Consider the following 18,275-nt stretch of genomic DNA (forward strand, 5'->3'; position numbering starts at 1 on the left):
TCTCGCTATCTCTCTCTCGCTATCTCTCTCTCGCTATCTCTCTCTCGCTATCTCTCTCTCGCTATCTCTCTCTCTCTCTCTCTCTCTCTCTCGCTATCTCTCTCTCGCTCTCTCGCTATCTCTCTCTCTCGCTCTCTCTCTCGCTCTCTCTCTCTCGCTATCTCTCTCTCGCTATCTCTCTCTCGCTATCTCTCTCTCGCTATCTCTCTCTCGCTATCTCTCTCTCGCTATCTCTCTCTCGCTATCTCTCTCTCGCTATCTCTCTCTCGCTATCTCTCTCTCGCTATCTCTCTCTCGCTATCTCTCTCTCGCTATCTCTCTCTCGCTATCTCTCTCTCGCTATCTCTCACTCGCTATCTCTCTCTCTCTCACTTGCTATCTCTCTCTCTCTCACTTGCTATCTCTCTCTCTCTCTCTCTCTCTCTCTCTCTCTCTCTCTCTCTCTCTCTCTCTCACTCTCTCTCTCTCTCTCTCTCTCTCTCTCTCTCTCTCTCTCTCTCTCTCTCTCTCTCTCTCTCTCTCTCTCTCTCTCTCTCTCTCTCTCGCTATCTCTCTCTCTCTCTCTCTCCATAGAGAGATATATATTGTTGCGGTTGTGGAAATTCGCAAACCACCATTCAGGTCCCGTAGGTGAGATATCTCTGTAAGTACATGTGTAGTTAGCCCAAACCCGTTGTTTAGAGGGAATAAATGTGATTAATTCGGGCTGCGACCCTTTGAGATCGCCGTTTTTCTGTTCTATCTTTATTTTGAAACAACCACCAACCACAACGCCGCTTCACAACAACAACAACAACAACGCCAACAGCCACGATCTTTACCTTCACAACTCACTCCCGCAAACATCGCATCACCGCCATTCCAAACGGCACCATGGCCATAAACCACCACCATAAACCCTCCACCACCTTCACCTCTCTCCTTCTACGGCCATTCCCGCTCCACCTGTGAGCACCGAGCGTCAGGCTGTCCTGGGCTCGTACGGAACGCGCGCCGAGCCGCGAGTGCAAAACGCGGCCTTTCCGAGGAAAATTCGGATCAGGAATACTACACGCCCACTTCTGATCCGTCCAATCAGCAAGCGCGGGGCGGTTTGGCCCCGCCTCCAGGCGCGTCTGTGTGGAATCGAGATATGCAAATTCTAAGATCAGGGGAGATTCATGCCCCTTTTCCCCCTTCCCAGAAATTTGCATATGGGTTCTCCTGCCGGCCTATAAAGCGCCGAGCGCGGGGCGAATCTTGGCAGAGTCGGTTTGAGCGGAGTCGGCCTTGGAAGAGCGGAGAGTGGCAGAAGTGCGGAGAGAGTTTTGGGCAGAGGCAGTTTGGAGCGCGGAGTGGAGTCAGGAGGCGAGGGCGTCCCGGTGGTTTTCGGCAGTCGGCTGAGGAGAATTGGGGGAAGAGACCGAGGAGTTCGGGTCCGAGGCAAAGAAGACGGCGGTCGGCGACGAGGTCGCGGTGGAATCGCTCGTCACGGGACCCAAGCAAGCCAGGTATACTCTTTCCCCAGAGCATCAACAATTCCCCGCCTTTTTCCCCCGCGCTGAGATAGTGCGAAAAGGGGGCCCCGTTCCCACCCCACTCCAAGCAGTGCCAACGAAACCCGCGAAGGAGCACGAAGTCGGGGCACCGCCGCGCTGCCACATTTGCGGCTCATCACAAAGACACAGGTAGGACCCACCCGGTCTCGCGGACCTGACCGCTCTTTCAGGTCCCGCGCAAATATTGGCCCACAGGCCCTGTCTGCCCCCTTGTCTTTGAGGGTGGCCTTTTCTTTTGTTTCTGTTTAAACGTGTGTGTGTGGCGCCAGTCTGGTGAAGTAAAACTGTTAAGTGTTGCCGTGTGTCGGTCTTATTCGGTAGTATCTCTGCGTCATTATTTCTTTTGTTACATCTGCTTTTTGTGCATAATTGTTTTAATTGTATATGTGTGCTTTCCGTGTGCCGCGGAATAAATGTGCATCATGTTGAACTGTTTTCCCGTTTCGCTTCATCTTTTCTTTAATTGAATCTCCATCTTGCTTCACGTAAAGGGTTGGTAGTGGGCTTAATATGCCCGATAATTAATCGGAACCGTCGAGGCCGACGATAACACCGCTCGGTTATCCCGATAGTACGGAACGGGTCGCTTAAGTGGCCCGTTTCCGGGGTCGACCTGCGGCGAAGTGCGATCGCCCGGTCTACCCTCCGCGTGGGTATTTCGTTGGGTCAAGTTTGGCGAACAACCCTATCCCACGCGGGTGGCCGATTGGCACGATCGTGGTGAGGCCGAAAGGCCCACCCGTGACTAGCTCCCGGCGTTAGTCTGAGAGGGTCACGACGGAATTGTCCATCCGACGGAATTGTCCATCCGGTGGGCGACGTGCCGCGATTCGAGTCACGTGGCCGTTCGCACGCCGGCGGGCGCGAATTCGCGACACTGGTGTCAGGTCGTGGGACACAAACCCATCCCCCTCCTCGCGGCACTGGTGTCGGAGAGCGGGAAAACGGGCTCTCCCGTCTCCAGCTAAATTCACGGGAATCGGTCCAGGGGTGAGAGGAGCGACCCCCGATTCCCTCCAAATTATGAGTGATTTAAATTAACCCGTTACGAGAAATAAGATGGCGTCTCAAGGCGAGCGGGAGCCGGGGGTATTAGAAATGGATTTAGAATGTGTAGAATCCATGGCCCAGGATGAGAACCCCGAGCAGGAAATGCTGGTTGTGCAGGACGAACTTTCCCCCCAACTGAACCCAGAGTTCGAAATGGGCGCAGTGGCTGGGGTGGCGGACAAATGGCCCCCACGTGCGAATTCGCCCACGGATCGGACGATGGAAATGTTTGAGGCATTGATGAGAAAAAATGGATATGAATACGCAACAAATGAAAAACGAAATAAAAGGCATGATGGAAAAGATGGATACAAACACAAACGAAATGAAGGTGAATTTGAAGGAAGAAATGAAAGAACTGCGGGGTGAGACGCAGAACATGGGCCGAAGCCTGCAGGCGGGCATGAAGGCAATAACCGGGGAGCTTAAAATGGCGACGCCACGTGTGGGAGCGAACGAGCTGGGAGGGGGTGCAACGGCTGTCAGGCCCGCGGTGGAGGTGGGTGAGGACAAAATAATTCGGGAGACGTGTTGGGCGAGAGTCGTGACGGAAAAAGTGACGGTGACCGAGAGGGAAAAATTAAATGGGGAGACCAAAACGTGTGAGACGAGACACGTGGTGACGACAAAGGAAATAAAAATAGTGGAGACAAGGGAGGTAAAGGGTGAAGAAGTGACAGAGTTGGCAGAGACATGGGAGATAGAGGATGAATTGGACGGGGTTAGAGACGCACACATACATACAGAGGTAGTGGAGGACCATGGGGGTGAGCTGGCGGACTGTGTAGAGACCCAGTGCGAGCAGTTGGATGGCCTCCTCCAGGAACGAGGGGAGGGAGTATGCCCCCTTGAGGCGACTCACGACCAGGTGGGTTCGGTCGTGCTTTGCGAGTTCGAGGGGAGGAGTGCTGCGAACAGGTGCATGGAAAGCTAGGGGGGTATAGAGGCCCCGGAGACCCTTGTGGGGACACGAATCCCCATTGTGGTTGTCCCGGTGTGTGTGTGGTGTCGAGGTGTGTGTTCACGAGTGTGGCAAAATGCGTGCTGCAACGCACGCATAGCGCGGTTGCAAGGGCGTGTGTGAGAGCGACCGGGTGGGTGACAAAGACCCCGTGTGTGGATGAGACCCCAGGTGTGAGTGCGCCCCCGTGTGTGTGTGGTGTGGTGGCAAGTGTGCCGAGGAGCGTGCTTCCCAGCACGCCGTGTGTGGATGAGGCACCGCGTGTGAGTATCACCGCATGGGTGAGTGAAAGGGTCCGTGTGAGGGAGACAGCGTGTGTAAAGGCCCGGTCACACCTTGACGTTTTAGCCAACGTATGCCGATTTTTGAATTTTTTTTCTAAAACGCTGGCACACGTTGAATACGTTATGGGTAAGTTTTGATAACATTGAGAGCACGCTGAAAAACACTGCCATACGTCGTTGTACGTTGGCTTTAAACGTTGTACTTTTCGGTTGTCCTCAAATTTTTTCATGCTTGAAATTTCACGACGTATGCCGGCGTATGACTCACACGTTCCGCTACGCTGGCCACAAGTTGTATGCACGGTCTGCGATCGTTGACAGACGTCAACACATGCTACTTGTAAGTTAATCATAAGTTGAGACACGCCGAGGTAATGTTTAGCGTACCCGAAACTTATTTCTAACCTATGATTAACGTGTTGTTGGCACGTTACGCGATCGTTGCCACACATCGACAGACGTTACTTTTAAGTTACTCATAGGCTGAAAGACGTCGGTATAATGGATCGTCCTTGCGTCAGCGTCCACGGCCACGGCCAGGACACTTATTTGCAGCATTCTTCAAACTTTTCTTCGGCATGACGAGGATGTTCACACTTCGATGTCTAGCTTGGCTATGATTCCAATTGTCCATTGGCAGCGTCTATTTAAAATAGTCGAGTTTGGGCGTTTTAACACGTTCAGAAGAAACGCTTCAAATTTCCAAACCCCAGCGTCAAAAAACAAAGGCGAGTGACAGCAATTTAAATCGTTCATTGTAAACAATGAAAATAGCTGAGTGGTACCGTTTAAAAGTCGTTGAGTGTAACAAAAATCCAATTGTTGAGCGCAAGCGTCTACTTTCAATAGTGGAGATGGAGCCATTTAAATCGTTGAGTGGCAGCCTATGAACCTACCCGTGGACACGCGGACGCAAGGACGATCCATCATAACCCACACCCTCCCCCTCACACTCACCTACTACTGCCAACATGAACAAACTGATACTAATACTGATACTGTTACTGCTGACATGGACATCGACTCAAAAAGGACTCGAACACTGTAGGGTTCCCCTTTTATGAGCAGCATTTTTATATACCAATTCCCAAAACCGCTGGGAACACGTCTTTATATGGCAGTTGTAAGCTAGAAACACATTCTTTCTTTTTTTTTTGTCGACCGGAAGACGTCATTGGAATACGTCTACATACGTCGATGTGTGTTGGGACTACGTAAAGAATTGGTTCAAAGCACGTCAAACATAAGTTAGAAATAAGTTTCGCGTAAAAAGACATTACCGCGACGTGTTTCGACTTATGAGTAGCCTTTGTGGACGTGTGTAAGCGTCCACATATCGTGTGTAAAACTTATCCCCATCGCATGCGGAACGTGTGTCATACGCCGAGTACGTCGTAAAATTTTGAACATGTTTAAAATTTCTTGACGTACTCTACTTACTACGACGTATGATAGCATACTTTAGCGTTCTACTCACGTATACCAAACTTACTCATACCGTATTTGACGTGCCCCCAACGTTTTAGACACATTTTTCTTAGGTCGGCATACGCTGGCAAGATCGCCAAGGTGTGACCGCGATGTTGTCACTTCCATTTCTACGGCAGTTATGATTTGAATCGTTGTGCGTCAGCCTTTTAATAGGCTACGTCACGACATCGTCGGCGATGCGTGCAACGCGCTATGCCAAAGTTAGACTATCGTTGGGCATAGGTTGTGTAGGCCAACAACAGGTTCAGCATTCGTTGGTATAGGTTATCTATAACACAACGAAACGTTCTGTGTCCATTACTAATATGTTATGCATACGACCGACTCGTTATGAATACGTCCGAATCTTAAAAAAAAAAACATCAAAAGTTCAACGTCAGCCAGCGTTTTACATACATTTTAATACGTTGCCATCGCTGGCTAAAACGTCAAGGTGTGACCGGGCCTTAAGGGAGATGTCGGTCGGCATGCAGGAGCACGCAGCTGCGTCTCCCGGGGTGAGTGTAATGGAGTGGAGAGTGAGCGTCGTAACATGCAGGTGTGCGTGGGTTAAATGGCGACGACAACGGCGACAGAGGGACAAAAGCCGGGTAGCGGCTGTAGATGTTTTGAGAACCGAGCCGGGTTTACCCAGCAGCGAGCACGAGGTCCGTGCTGTGCAACACACGAGGCCGCCACGTGCTCGCTTGCGGGAGTGAAGCCCGGTCCGGAATCGAGCGCGGTGAATGTTGCCGATCCCGCGACGGAAAAAGTTTAGGCAGGATTATGGATTTGGACCGGACGGGTTCTCCACGCGGGCGTGTGTGTTAAGCTCTAACGGGCAGAGCACATGTGTTCGCGTGGGGAACCCCTCGAGACATGAGGCTTGTGTTTTTTTTTTATGCGCCGGGTGACGTCATGGCTGCGTGCATGGTTGGAATCCGGCAGGAGGGTGAATCCCTGCCGGATGGTACCGTTCAAGAGGGACGAGAGATGCGAACAGCTGCCATGACGTCACGCCACAGGTTCGCGGCTGTAAATTGCCGCGCTGGTGCGCAGGTTGTGAGTTTCCATGCTGGTGCTGCGCGATGAAAAAAAGAAAAACAGCAAGCCTCGCTTTCGGCTGAACAGGATTCCTGGGCAAGGGGTGGATGATCCCCTTGGCCTGGGCACAGGATGGAAACTAGCTAGGGGGAAGGGTTAGCTTAGTTAGACCGGCTCCATGGGGCAGGGGTAAGTCCTCATGGAGCCTGTGGAATGGATTAGGTAGAGGGATTTAGTTGAGATTTGGGTTGGGAAATAAAATGATTTTTTTTTTTTTAGGACAGTGACAGACTTGTGGATGTGTAGAGGGGACGTAGTTTAGCTATGTAGTGTTAAAAGGAACGTGCTATAGTTTAAGGGACGACGTGGGAGCACGAGTTAGGGGATGTAGTAAGCAGAAGGATGGCAGAGTTCAGCGGTGTGTGAGTTGAAGTGCGAAATGAATGGAAACATGAGTGAGTGAGGCCAGCGGGTCTGTGTGAATGGAGCGAATGGGGAATGCATGGTGCGATGAGTGATTGGGGGGAGAAGTGATTCCCGCCCAAGCGACCCCGGGGTCAGTGTAGAGTGAGTTAGCTGGGTTAGTTAAATTGAAAAATGGAGGTCGTTTTGCTGTTGGTGGGATAGTAGGCTCGATACCCGTTTGGAGGAGTGCAGGAGCCCTGTTGACGGGCTGGGAGCGTGGCTGCGAAAGGTGAGTATCGCTGAGTGGGTACCCCGGGCACCAGGCTAGTCAGCCGTAGTAGGCCAAGGGCCCATGGGGGGCCGGGATAGCGTAGTGGGCACGGGTGCGTCCGCTTGGTGCGGGGGCCCGGGGCACCATTAGCTGCATGGGCAGTGTTGTGGGCACGGGTGACCCTCGGAAAGGGGCCCGGGAAGCCAGCCTGCCACATGTGCGTTTCAGGGGAGGTGCCATGGGGGGCACTCCCCGGTGTTTAGGGAGCTGGTAGGCTCGGAGGCAGTGTAGTGCCCGGGGGTGCCATAGCTGGAGAATCGGCAGAGGGTCAAGCCTGCCAAGGGGAGCCACGTGTCCCAGCCATGAGACCGTGTGAGGGCACAGAAAGAAAATTGGGGGCGAGGCCCGAAATTGTGAGGACACCAACACAGGCGATGGGAATCTGAGTTTTTAGAACCAATAGCTTAAGCGAGAGGCGCTTGTTGAAAGCCCCGGGGTAGTTTAACAGTTAAATGGTTAGGGTAGCTTAGGAAGTGTACCCCTCCGTACCATCCATCCCTTCGCTCTCGTTGTGGCCGCTGGACCCACTTCGGGTTAAGATCGCTGAAGTCTGGGGAGGCCATCTTGAGGCTTCGTTGGGCCTCGACACAGGACGCTAGCTCTCCCTTATTCCCCTCTGGGAAGGGAACATAGGGGTTGGGAGTAGGCTAGTAGACGATAGGTTAGCTGAACAAGGACGATAAAGGGGGTTAGGGGACGAATTATAGTGGGAGGTATAGGAATAAAAGTAAATAAAACAAAAAAAAATTAGTTGGGGCTAAATTGGGTTTTTACAAATTAAGGGGGTTGGCATGGACAGTAACAGGCAAAGGCGATAGGTTGGGAGGGAGACCGTAGGGTAGGTCCGAGCCCACTTTCTGTGGCCAGCACCACCGCACTCCCTCCACCAACCTCCATCTCAAGGCGAAAGGCAGGCCAGCTTCATCTGCTGGCTGTGTTACTTCAAGGCCTGTGCCGGCCAGATCGTTTGCCGGCTGTGTTTGCCTGCAGCGGCCCTGTTCTGCCGACTTTGTTTGCCTGCTGCCTTTGCTATGCCATGCCCACTGCCCCTGTTCACCAGGCCCGTTCAATTTTGCTTTGCCCCCCCCCCCTGTTCATTTCCATGTGCGCCAGGATCAAGGCAACAGTTTGCAAGCTGGGAGAACTGCCCTGTTGGCAGCTACAACACGGGCCTGCAGTGGCAGCCTGTGCACCGTGTTTGCGTCCATCCATTCATCCATTCATCCATTCATCCATCCATTCATCCATCCATCCATCCGTTGTGTTCATTGTGTGTGCCACTTGAGCTGGCACGGAGACTGCGTTTGTGCAGCCCATGCATCGTTTTGTTGCTTGCGTCAGTGCCCGTTCAATGTTCTGCAGGGACTGCCTTGCGGGCAGCCGCACCAGGAGACTGCGTTTGTGCAGCCCATGCACCATTGTGGTTCACTGGGTTCATTTTAAAAAAGGGAAGGCCTTGGACTGCGTGTGAGCAGCTGGCCACGTTCCCTGTCACCTGCATTGCGTGAGCCAGGGACTGCATGCGAGCAGCCTGGCTCCCTGCGAACTGCTTTCTTTTTGCAGAGTCCATTGATCCTGGGCCATGGTTTAGTGTAAAATTTGTAAGTTAAGGTTAAGATGTACTGTACATATGAGTGCGCCCCCGGCATGTATGTCTTAGCGCCGGAAATTTTATTTAAGTCGTCTGTGTGAGTGGGGTTGTTTAGTTAGTTACTCAGCCCCCAGGTTATTTATTTTGAGGACACGAATACCATGAATGTCGCACTCAGGGATCCGTAGGTAAAACGTACTAGGGGAGAACTACACATGATGGTACACGAAAGTTTGACGACTCAGGACGAGTCTGTAAAAAGGGGAGGGGGTAGTGTTGCGGTTGTGGAAATTCGCAAACCACCATTCAGGTCCCGTAGGTGAGATATCTCTGTAAGTACATGTGTAGTTAGCCCAAACTCGTTGTTTAGAGGGAATAAATGTGATTCATTCGGGCTGCGACCCTTTGAGATAGCCGTTTTTCTGTTCTATCTTTATTTTGAAACAACCACCAACCACAACGCCGCTTCACAATAACAACAACGCCAACAGCCACGATCTTTACCTTCACAACTCGCTCCCACAAACATCGCATCACCGCCATTCCAAACGGCACCATGGCCATAAACCACCACCATAAACCCTCCACCACCTTCACCTCTCTCCTTCTGCGGCCATTCCCATTCCACCTGTGAGCACCGAGCGTCAGGCTGTCCTGGGCTCGTACGGGACGCGCGCCGAGCTGCGAGTGCAAAATGCAGCCTTTCCGAGGAGAATTCGGATCAGGAATGCTACACGCCCACTTCTGATCCGTCCAATCAGCAAGCGCGGGGCGGTTTGGCCCCGCCTCCAGGCGCGTCTGTGTGGAATCGAGATATGCAAATTCTAGGATCAGGGGAGATTCACGCCACTTTTGCTCCGTCCAATGGGCAAGCGTGGCTCCACCCCCGAGCTCGTTCTGATCCAGAAATTTGCATATGGGTTCTCCTGCTGGCCTGTAAAGCGCCGAGCGCGGGGCGAATCTTGGCAGTGTCAGTTTGAGCAGAGTCGGCCTTGGAAGAGCGGAGAGTGGCAGAAGAGCGGAGAGAGTTTTGGGCAGAGGCAGTTTGGAGCGCGGAGTGGAGTCAGGAGGCGAGGGCGTCCCGGTGGTTTTCGGCAGTCGGCTGAGGAGAATTGGGGGAAGAGACCGAGGAGTTTGGGTCCGAGGCAAGGAAGACTGCGGTCGGCGACGAGGTCGCGGTGGAATCGCTCGTCACGGGACCCAAGCAAGCCACCTATACTCTTTCCCCAGAGCATCAACAATTCCCCCCCCTTTTTCCCCCACGCTGAGATAGTACGAAAAGGGGGCCCCGTTCCCACCCCACTCCAAGCAGTGCCAACGAAACCCGTGAAGGAGCACGAAGTCGGGGCACCGCGCGCTGCCACATTTTGCGGCTCATCACAAAGACGCGGGTAGGACCCACCCGGTCTCGCGGACCTGACCGCTCTTTCAGGTCCCGCGCAAATATTGGCCCACAGGCCCCGTCTGCCCCCTTGTCTTTTTTGGTTGCCTTTTATTTTGTTTCTGTGTAAACGTGTGTGTGTGGCACCAGTCTGGTGAAGTAAAACTGTTAAGTGTTGCCGTGTGTCGGTGTTATTCGGTAGTATCTCTGCGTCATTGTTTCTTTTGTCACATCTGCTTTTTGTGCATAATTGTTTTAATTGTATATGTGTGCTTTCCGTGTGCCGCGGAATAAATGTGCATCATGTTGAACTGTTTTCCCGTTTCGCTTCGTCTTTTCTTTAATTGAATCTCCATCTTGCTTCACGTAAAGGGTTGGTAGTGGGCTTAATATGCCCGATAATTAATCGGAACCGTCGAGGCCGACGATAACACCGCTCGGTTATCCCGATAGTACGGAACGGGTCGCTTAAGCGGCCCGTGTCTGGGGTCGACCTGTGGCGAGGTGCGATCGCCCGGTCTACCCTCCGCGTGGATACTTAGGTCGGTCGAGTTTGGCAAACAACCCTATCCCACGCGGGTGGCCGATTGGCACGATCGTGGTGAGGCCGAAAGGCCAACCCGTGACTAGCTCCTGGCGTTAGTCCGAGAGGGTCACGACGGAATTGTCCGTCTGGTGGGCGACGTGCCGCGATTCGAGTCACGTGGCCGTTCGCACGCCGGCGGGCGCGAATTCGCAACAATATATATATATATATATATATATATATATATATATATATATATATATATACATATATATATATATACATATATATATACATATATATATATATATATATATATATATATATATATATATACATATATATATATACATATATATATATATATATATATATACATATTTATATACATATATATATATACATATATATATACATATATATATATATATATACATATATACATATATACATATATACATATATACATATATATATATATATATATATATATATATATATATATGTATATATATATATATATATACTTGGCCCACAGCAGAGATGAAGAAAAGGATATATATATATATATATATATATATATATATATATATATATATATATATATATATACACATATATATATATACATACATATATGTATATATATGTATATGTATATATGTATATATATATATATATATATATATATATATATATATATATATATCCTTTTCTTCATCTCTGCTGTGGGCCAAGGAAATAAAGGAGGAGAGCACGTCTCTTTGTGCTGTGTACCCCGATCTGGAACATGACTTGTGGGATAATGCCTTCGTCCTACCGATCGTGCTCTTCTCCCCCCAATGGTCAATTGTGGCCCTGTTACACCAACTGCCCACTGAACTCCTGTTCCACTGATGGCCATCGTGCAAGTGGATAGTCTTCGCCTACTTGCCCTTTGTTCGTAAAAATGTAGTGTGGCACCACAGCTGGGTTAGGATTTCTTTATGATTGTATATAACTTTGCATATCGCCCTCCCGATACGAGTCTGTCATGTTGCATGGTTTGTTCCGTTCCCCATGTCCCATCCACCTTTTCTCCCCGTACATCTTTTTATAAAGTAAAATTAAACCTTTATAAGAGTTAGAGACGTTTTCCCATCTTTTGCCTTTCGCATGCCTTCTCCCATTAAATTTGGCTTAAATGGGAATAACTGTGGGTAATTGTTCGACAAGTCCAAGCACAGGGTGATTTATATTTGAATGCAGTTTAGCTTACCACCTTTCGGCTGTTCGTGGGATTGAAGATCATGGCGCTGAGGCCTTTCGCATTTGTGACCCTCCTACACGACAATACACCACTCCAGCCAGTGAGAACACGAACTGCAACAAACAAAAATGTCTTTTGCTTCCAGAGTCCTATATACAGTATGTTGGTACTGTATATCAAGGACCAATGCTGTCACCAAACATCGTTGTTGACAGTATTTGACTTTGACATTATTGCACTGCTGGAGGCCCAAAACTGGGTTTACATTCATGACACAGTCATGATGGTATCATCATGGCATTTGTCTCGGTCGCAGAATTTCTGGCCTTACGATTTACGTTCCAAATACGATCTGTTCTTACCAATCAGTTTGAGGTGCATCATTAGCCAGTGTATATATATATTACTGTGAAAAGGTTTGGGTTATGTTCACTTTTGTGCTGTGGACATAAACCAAACTTCTAACTTTCCACAAATGTTTAATTCCTCATTAAACAGTTGTGGAAAGCTAGAAATGTGTGATCCAGGTAGATGATCATTCATTTTTGTACAGTGAATAATATAAAAAACAAATTATTGATGTAATGAACACTAGTTACATTCATGCGAATTAGAAGAAACCACAATTATTCTTTTTCGTTTACAGCACAATGCTGCTGGGTAGCATCACTGGCTGAGGGCGTGGCTATGCCACTGATGTAATGCTCTCTGGGGCAGGAATTTGGCCATGGTACCGGCGATAGCTCGTCTTGTACTCTTCTTGAAGGACACAACTGGATATTTAACGTTCACAAAAGAATGCTGGCCGTTGGGACACCCGTTCAATGCCCATCTGGGGGACAGCACACACAATGATTCATCAACCTGCTTGTGAAACACTGGGATGACCGTTTATAGCTGGGTTCGGTATTGAACCCAGGTTAGACAGCTTAGAGACGAGTGTGCGTACCTGTAGGCCATCTTGTCAGCCTAAAAACCACAATAAAAGTTGCAAATTAGTGAATTAATGAAATTAGTTTTAATTGCCTTGTTCCCTTGCTTGAAAGTCTGAGTGGGTTCAGATTGGTGCCAAGGAAGCAACTTTCAACAGAACAGCGTGTGAAGATCCAAACTCTGTGAAGAAGGGCACATTATGACAAAAATAGCAGAATAGTTGAAGATCTGCAATGTGTGAGGCACACTCTGCAACTCCTGAAATAAACTGGCTCTATACAAGATAATTAAAGGTCAAGAAGACCCAGAAGAACCTCCCCAAGGCAAGATGAGCACTTGAAGTTGCTCAGCTTGCGTGACAGAAGAAAATCAAGTCAGCAGCACAGGTCTGAACATTAACATCTCGTCGAGAACTGTGCGTAGAAGACTGATTGCAGCAGGTCTCCATGGCAGAGTTATAGCAAATAAACCACTGCTGAGACCACAGAATAAGGTGAAAAGACAAATTTGCAAGGCAATGCCAACATTGGGTGAATGAACAATGTAAATTGGGTACTCTGGTTTGATGAATTGAAGTTTGAACTTTTGGGATCGAAGAGATGCCAGTTTGTACATCGAAGACCCAGAATATGTTATGACGTGCAATATTTGCAGCCTCCTGTGAAACACTGGGAAGGCTCTGTGACTCTCCGTGGTTGTATCTCAGCTGTTGGTGTAGGTAAGCATGTTAAAATCAATGGGATGTCAACAAAAGAGAAGTACAGGCAGATACTGCAGCACCATGCAGATTTTCTTTTTGTTTTGTTTTTAATATTATCTTAGCCTCGTTGTGAAGCTATCACACACGCATCTCACACATGTGGACATACAGATGAATAATGAGACAAAACACAGGACTGTTAGATGAGACAAGCACAGCCATTAAGCTTGGGGGAAGTTCTGTTACTTCCATATGTGCTCTGGGCACCAGCAACGTCACAACTACGGCACCTTTCTAACTGCACTCAGTGTGGAATTTCCTGAAGAGGAATTACCTCCTCTACTCCCCATAGATTCCAATCGATGGGGATTGCCCATGTTGTTGTTCTGTTTAAATGCTGAATGTCAAGCAAGGAAGCAGCGCGTTCCATTTTTAATGTCTTTAGTATGACTCTGCCAAGGTTTAAACCGCCGACCTCCCAAACTCTGAGCAGATGCTCAAACCATTACACCACCGATTCTGCTTTTATATACAATATATCATCTAACCACTACCCTTTACTTCTATTGGTCTACTGCCATGCATAGGGTGGAATGGTTAAGAGTGTACTGATGACACCAGAAGGCAGAAACTTGCATGCTTCTACATTTGAGTCACTCCTCCCCCTCTGAACTGCTGATGTGGCATAGGCTTCGAGTCTTAATGATACTGCAAATCTCCATCCAAGGGTGCACACATTTCATGCCGTGTGTGTGTGTGTGTGTGTGTGTGTGTGTGTGTGTGTGTGTGTGTGTGTGTGTGTGTGTGTGTGTGTGTGTGTGTGTGTGTGTGTGTGTGTGTGTGTGTGTGTGTGTGTGTTTTATATATATATATATATATATATATATATATATATATATATATATATATATATATATATTTTAATATATAGTATTAGACATTGATCATTGTTGATGTCTTGTGATGTATGTGCTTTACCCAGCCGTGGTGGATGAAGACCAGGTGCGATACAAATTTTTGAAGAAAAAAAAGGGATACGTGCGGCTGCACACAACAAAAGGAGATCTGAATTTGGAGTTGCACTGTGACATGGTGAGTCAGACGGCTATATTGTTTAGCGAGCAACCTGAAGTATATAATGAAGATGGTGATTAACAAAGGAGGAGTATGATTTACACGGAGTGACAAGAGAATATGGGAGGCAGGGGAAGAAGACATCGCTGCAGGGTTTTTTGCACGACAATGCAAAAATCCTCTTCCAGATTATCATTCATTACTGATAAAGTGAAACCGTTGGTTAACATTGATATTTGCAACTGAGTTTCAACAGTGTCCAGCCATGTTTCATTTAATGCCTTCAGTTTCGCTCCAGTGGCTTTTCTGTGAGATTGTGCTATTGACTCTTCAGTTGATTCTCTTCACTTGAAACTAATGGCAGTGACTGATGAAATTTAAACTTCAAACTATCTTGGTTGCAACTGCCATTCAAAAAGCAAAACAAGAGATGTCGATGGTGCCATATTAAATTTTGAGTTGAATCGATCTTTTGTTTTGACCCCAGTGACCTTAACTCTCCACCCCCTGGGGCACCCACTAGGGATGCAATCCAAAAAATCGTGACATATTTCAGGCTTCCCCCCGATGTTTATTGCATATACTGTACAAAATTTCATTAACAAAAAAAGTTTCAAAATGTGCGTAATTTCATTTCTTGGTTTTTGACCCAGCCCACGGGGTGGGGCCAAAATATTGTTCTGGCACATTCTTGCTTTATCATGATCACAACTACCAAATTTGGTAAATTTTGTACAACCTTTAGGAGATAGCGTGACAGAAAAACAGACAGGCGGAACCAGTTTCAATATCCCCGTGTTTTTGGGGGTTTTTTTCAAAAAGCGTGGGGATAATTGCGTTTTACATCCACACCATTCGTTCTACCTGACTTTCTTAGTTTGTCAGTTACAAAATGTCTGGATGAAGCTCAACTCCTTCAGGGAGAGTAATTTACTGAGTTGTCACACCCCCCCTCCAACCCCCACACTCCACCATAATCTTTTGCATTGGTTGTTGTATAAAGTTATTTTTCTGTAATCCATGCTGTATATTTATGGCTTTGTATCCAGCTTTATTCAAGTCCCCCATAGCAATGCTTTCTTGGTTCTCATAATGAGGCTCTGCAGAAGATGCGGTGTAATATCTGAAACTAAACTCGTTAATTCATGTTTATCTTGAGTTTGAATTCCAGTAGCCTGTGATCTGGACTAGCAAGGAATGCAAATTGTTCAAAAGAAAGATTGCGAGAAAATGGGTGCAGGAAAAAGGCCATTTTAGACTTGAACATTCCTGTGCAGTTTATTTATTTGTTTAAGCCATTAATCGTGTGCCGATCATTGAGCTTGTTTGGTCTAGCCAGACTGCCTGTGCTAAAAATGTAAACTGGAGCATTTTGGGTTGGGGTGGGTGTTTGGGAGGTGGGTGGGGAGGGGGGAATTATCTTGTTTCCATGCCAGTCGTTTCCTTTCCCTAACAAAGTCCAGCTCTGTTCAGTTAAATTAGGTTCCTGTATAAACAGTAGGCTCTCATGAGGTTCTTGGAGCAGTGCAGCATGTGGACTGATACATGCCCACTCTTCATCCATAAAGAAATGCTAAATTATAGCAAGCTGGTGTAGATATAGTTTTCTGTTTCTACTCCTGTAATGGTTGTTTGCAAAGCGTTGCATGGAAACTCGTTTTAATCCCATTTGCCATTCAACGTGTATGCCTGCGATGAAAGCCGTGTTCATGTGCCTTCCCAAATTTGAGATCGGTTAAGCGATGCGGCGCAAGGTGGCGGGCCAGCAAGCAAATGGCGGACTAGATTGGTTTTGCAAATGAGCTTTTGCATCCTCCTGCACCACTCTAATTATTCTGCATGGCCTGTGCTTCAATGTGTTTCCTGAGCTTCTCGTTTTGCCCGATTGGATTGACATTTATGCACACCCTCGGGGTCCGTGCCGAATGCATCCCTCACAGCACACGGCCAGGCATTGGCGTTTTTGTACCGGCTCTCCAAAATAGCTTGTTTTCGTGTGCAGATACTGGCCAAAGCAGCTGGCTCATTGCCTTGAGTTCCCTTTGAACATGTGCTAGAGCTTTATTAAATGCCACAGTGTAGTAATTGTCGGATTGAAGGACTATTTGTGGCTGCATGATTTTCATTGGTGGATGGCCGCAATAATAAAGGTAAAAGAAACGTGACTACTTGGTGGTCGTCTCGGCAATGCCGATAAATTCCTGTATGGCATTGGTCTTGCGTGTGTCACTTCCTAGGTTCCGAAGACGTGTGAGAACTTTATTCTGCTTTGCCAGCGTGGTTACTATGACAACACCATCTTCCATCGCTCAATACGTAACTTCATGGTAATATGTTTGTTTTTATTTGCCTTTGCTTGTATTCATTTGAAAAGTCTTGAGCTGTTGGTTCCATACTCTTACTTGCTTGGTAGACAGTTTGCTTTTGAGCTGTCCATTTTTTATTTGATCCAGCAGTTAGCTCTGCATCGCGAAACCTCCTCTCTTTCGGAGAGGAACTGAGGCCGGACATCCAATCCATGGTCGTGTCTACAAAAATTATCCTCTGATATTTTTGGTGATAGTCGGTCTTTGGGCTGGTCGAGACCTTAACTTAATTGTTGCGCATCTTGAAATTGTGCGCAAAGCAAATTTAATGATGAAGTGAATGTGATTTGGGTGCAACACATGCTTGATAAGCCAAACGGCCTTTTTTACGTTTTAGCGAAGATATTTTTAGGTTTCAAAAATATATATTTTTAAACATGTACTTCCAGAAATGTATTTTCATGGGGAAATCTTTGCAAAAATATGGTTTTGTGACCAATGAAAATCATATTTTTATTTGTCCAGTTAATAAAGATTAATGCTGCAGGGGCAAAGGCTCATGTAAGAGCGAGAAACCAAATCACACACACACACACACACACACACACACACACACACACACACACACACACACACACACACACACACACACACACACACACACACACACACACACACACACACACACACACACACACACACACACTTTAAGAGGAATTTCCTCACTATCGATACCAACCAATGGGGTTTATCTGTTATCCATGCTCCATCGAAGATCAAGCAAGGAAGCAGGACTTACCATTTTATGTCGTTGGTATGATTCTCCTGTGGTAAGGATCGAACCACCCACCTCGCAGAGTCTGAGCGGACACTCCAACCATTACGCCACCGAGTCTGCTTAAGAAGTATAAAAGAAAAAGTAAGGCTAATGGAATGTGAAAAGTGTTTTTATAATGGACTCGCAGGGGTACATGGCATTGGCCGGTGCTGTTCTCATTCTGTTGTCATTTTGAACAAATCTTTTTTTTGTGGGGATGTAAACACTTCCCTACACCCACTAATGAATGGGGTCGGGATCATTTAATATTATATTACCTTTCACATCGCTACAAAGGCTTAGTCCCAACAGAGCGATTTATTTAAAAAGTATTTTAAAATTAAACTTTTTTTTCAAAATTTTTGTTTGCCTAAAACACTCACCCAGCACTCACTGATGAACCTGTGAGAAAATGGTGATGTGCACACAGACAGACAGACAAACATCTCTCTTATAGGGTAGAGTCTCTCTTATAGGCAACGAGGTGTTTACTTTTTGTACGTGACTTTTGCACAATGAATTGTGCAGAGACTACGAAGAGCGAAGCCACGTTCATACAATACATATCTCTTGTCAAACGATTTCCATTGTGAAGACCATTTGTGCCGATCTGTA

General features: G+C 47.4%; 1 protein-coding gene across 1 annotated transcript in view; it reads left to right on the forward strand.

Moving 5' to 3' along the window:
- PPIL2 (peptidylprolyl isomerase like 2) overlaps window positions 1–18,275 on the forward strand; it is a 134,887-nt gene that overhangs the window by 85,358 nt on the left and 31,254 nt on the right. The window contains exons 12-13 of the mRNA XM_085860610.1: window positions 14,446–14,555; window positions 16,775–16,864. Coding sequence (XP_085716736.1) covers window positions 14,446–14,555; window positions 16,775–16,864 — 200 coding nt within the window. The remainder of the gene's footprint in view (window positions 1–14,445; window positions 14,556–16,774; window positions 16,865–18,275) is intronic.

Source organism: Eptatretus burgeri, chromosome 16 (genome assembly GCF_056783735.1).
Source record: "Eptatretus burgeri isolate ZD-2024b chromosome 16, Ebu_testis_v1, whole genome shotgun sequence".
NCBI classification, from domain to species: domain Eukaryota; kingdom Metazoa; phylum Chordata; class Myxini; order Myxiniformes; family Myxinidae; genus Eptatretus; species Eptatretus burgeri.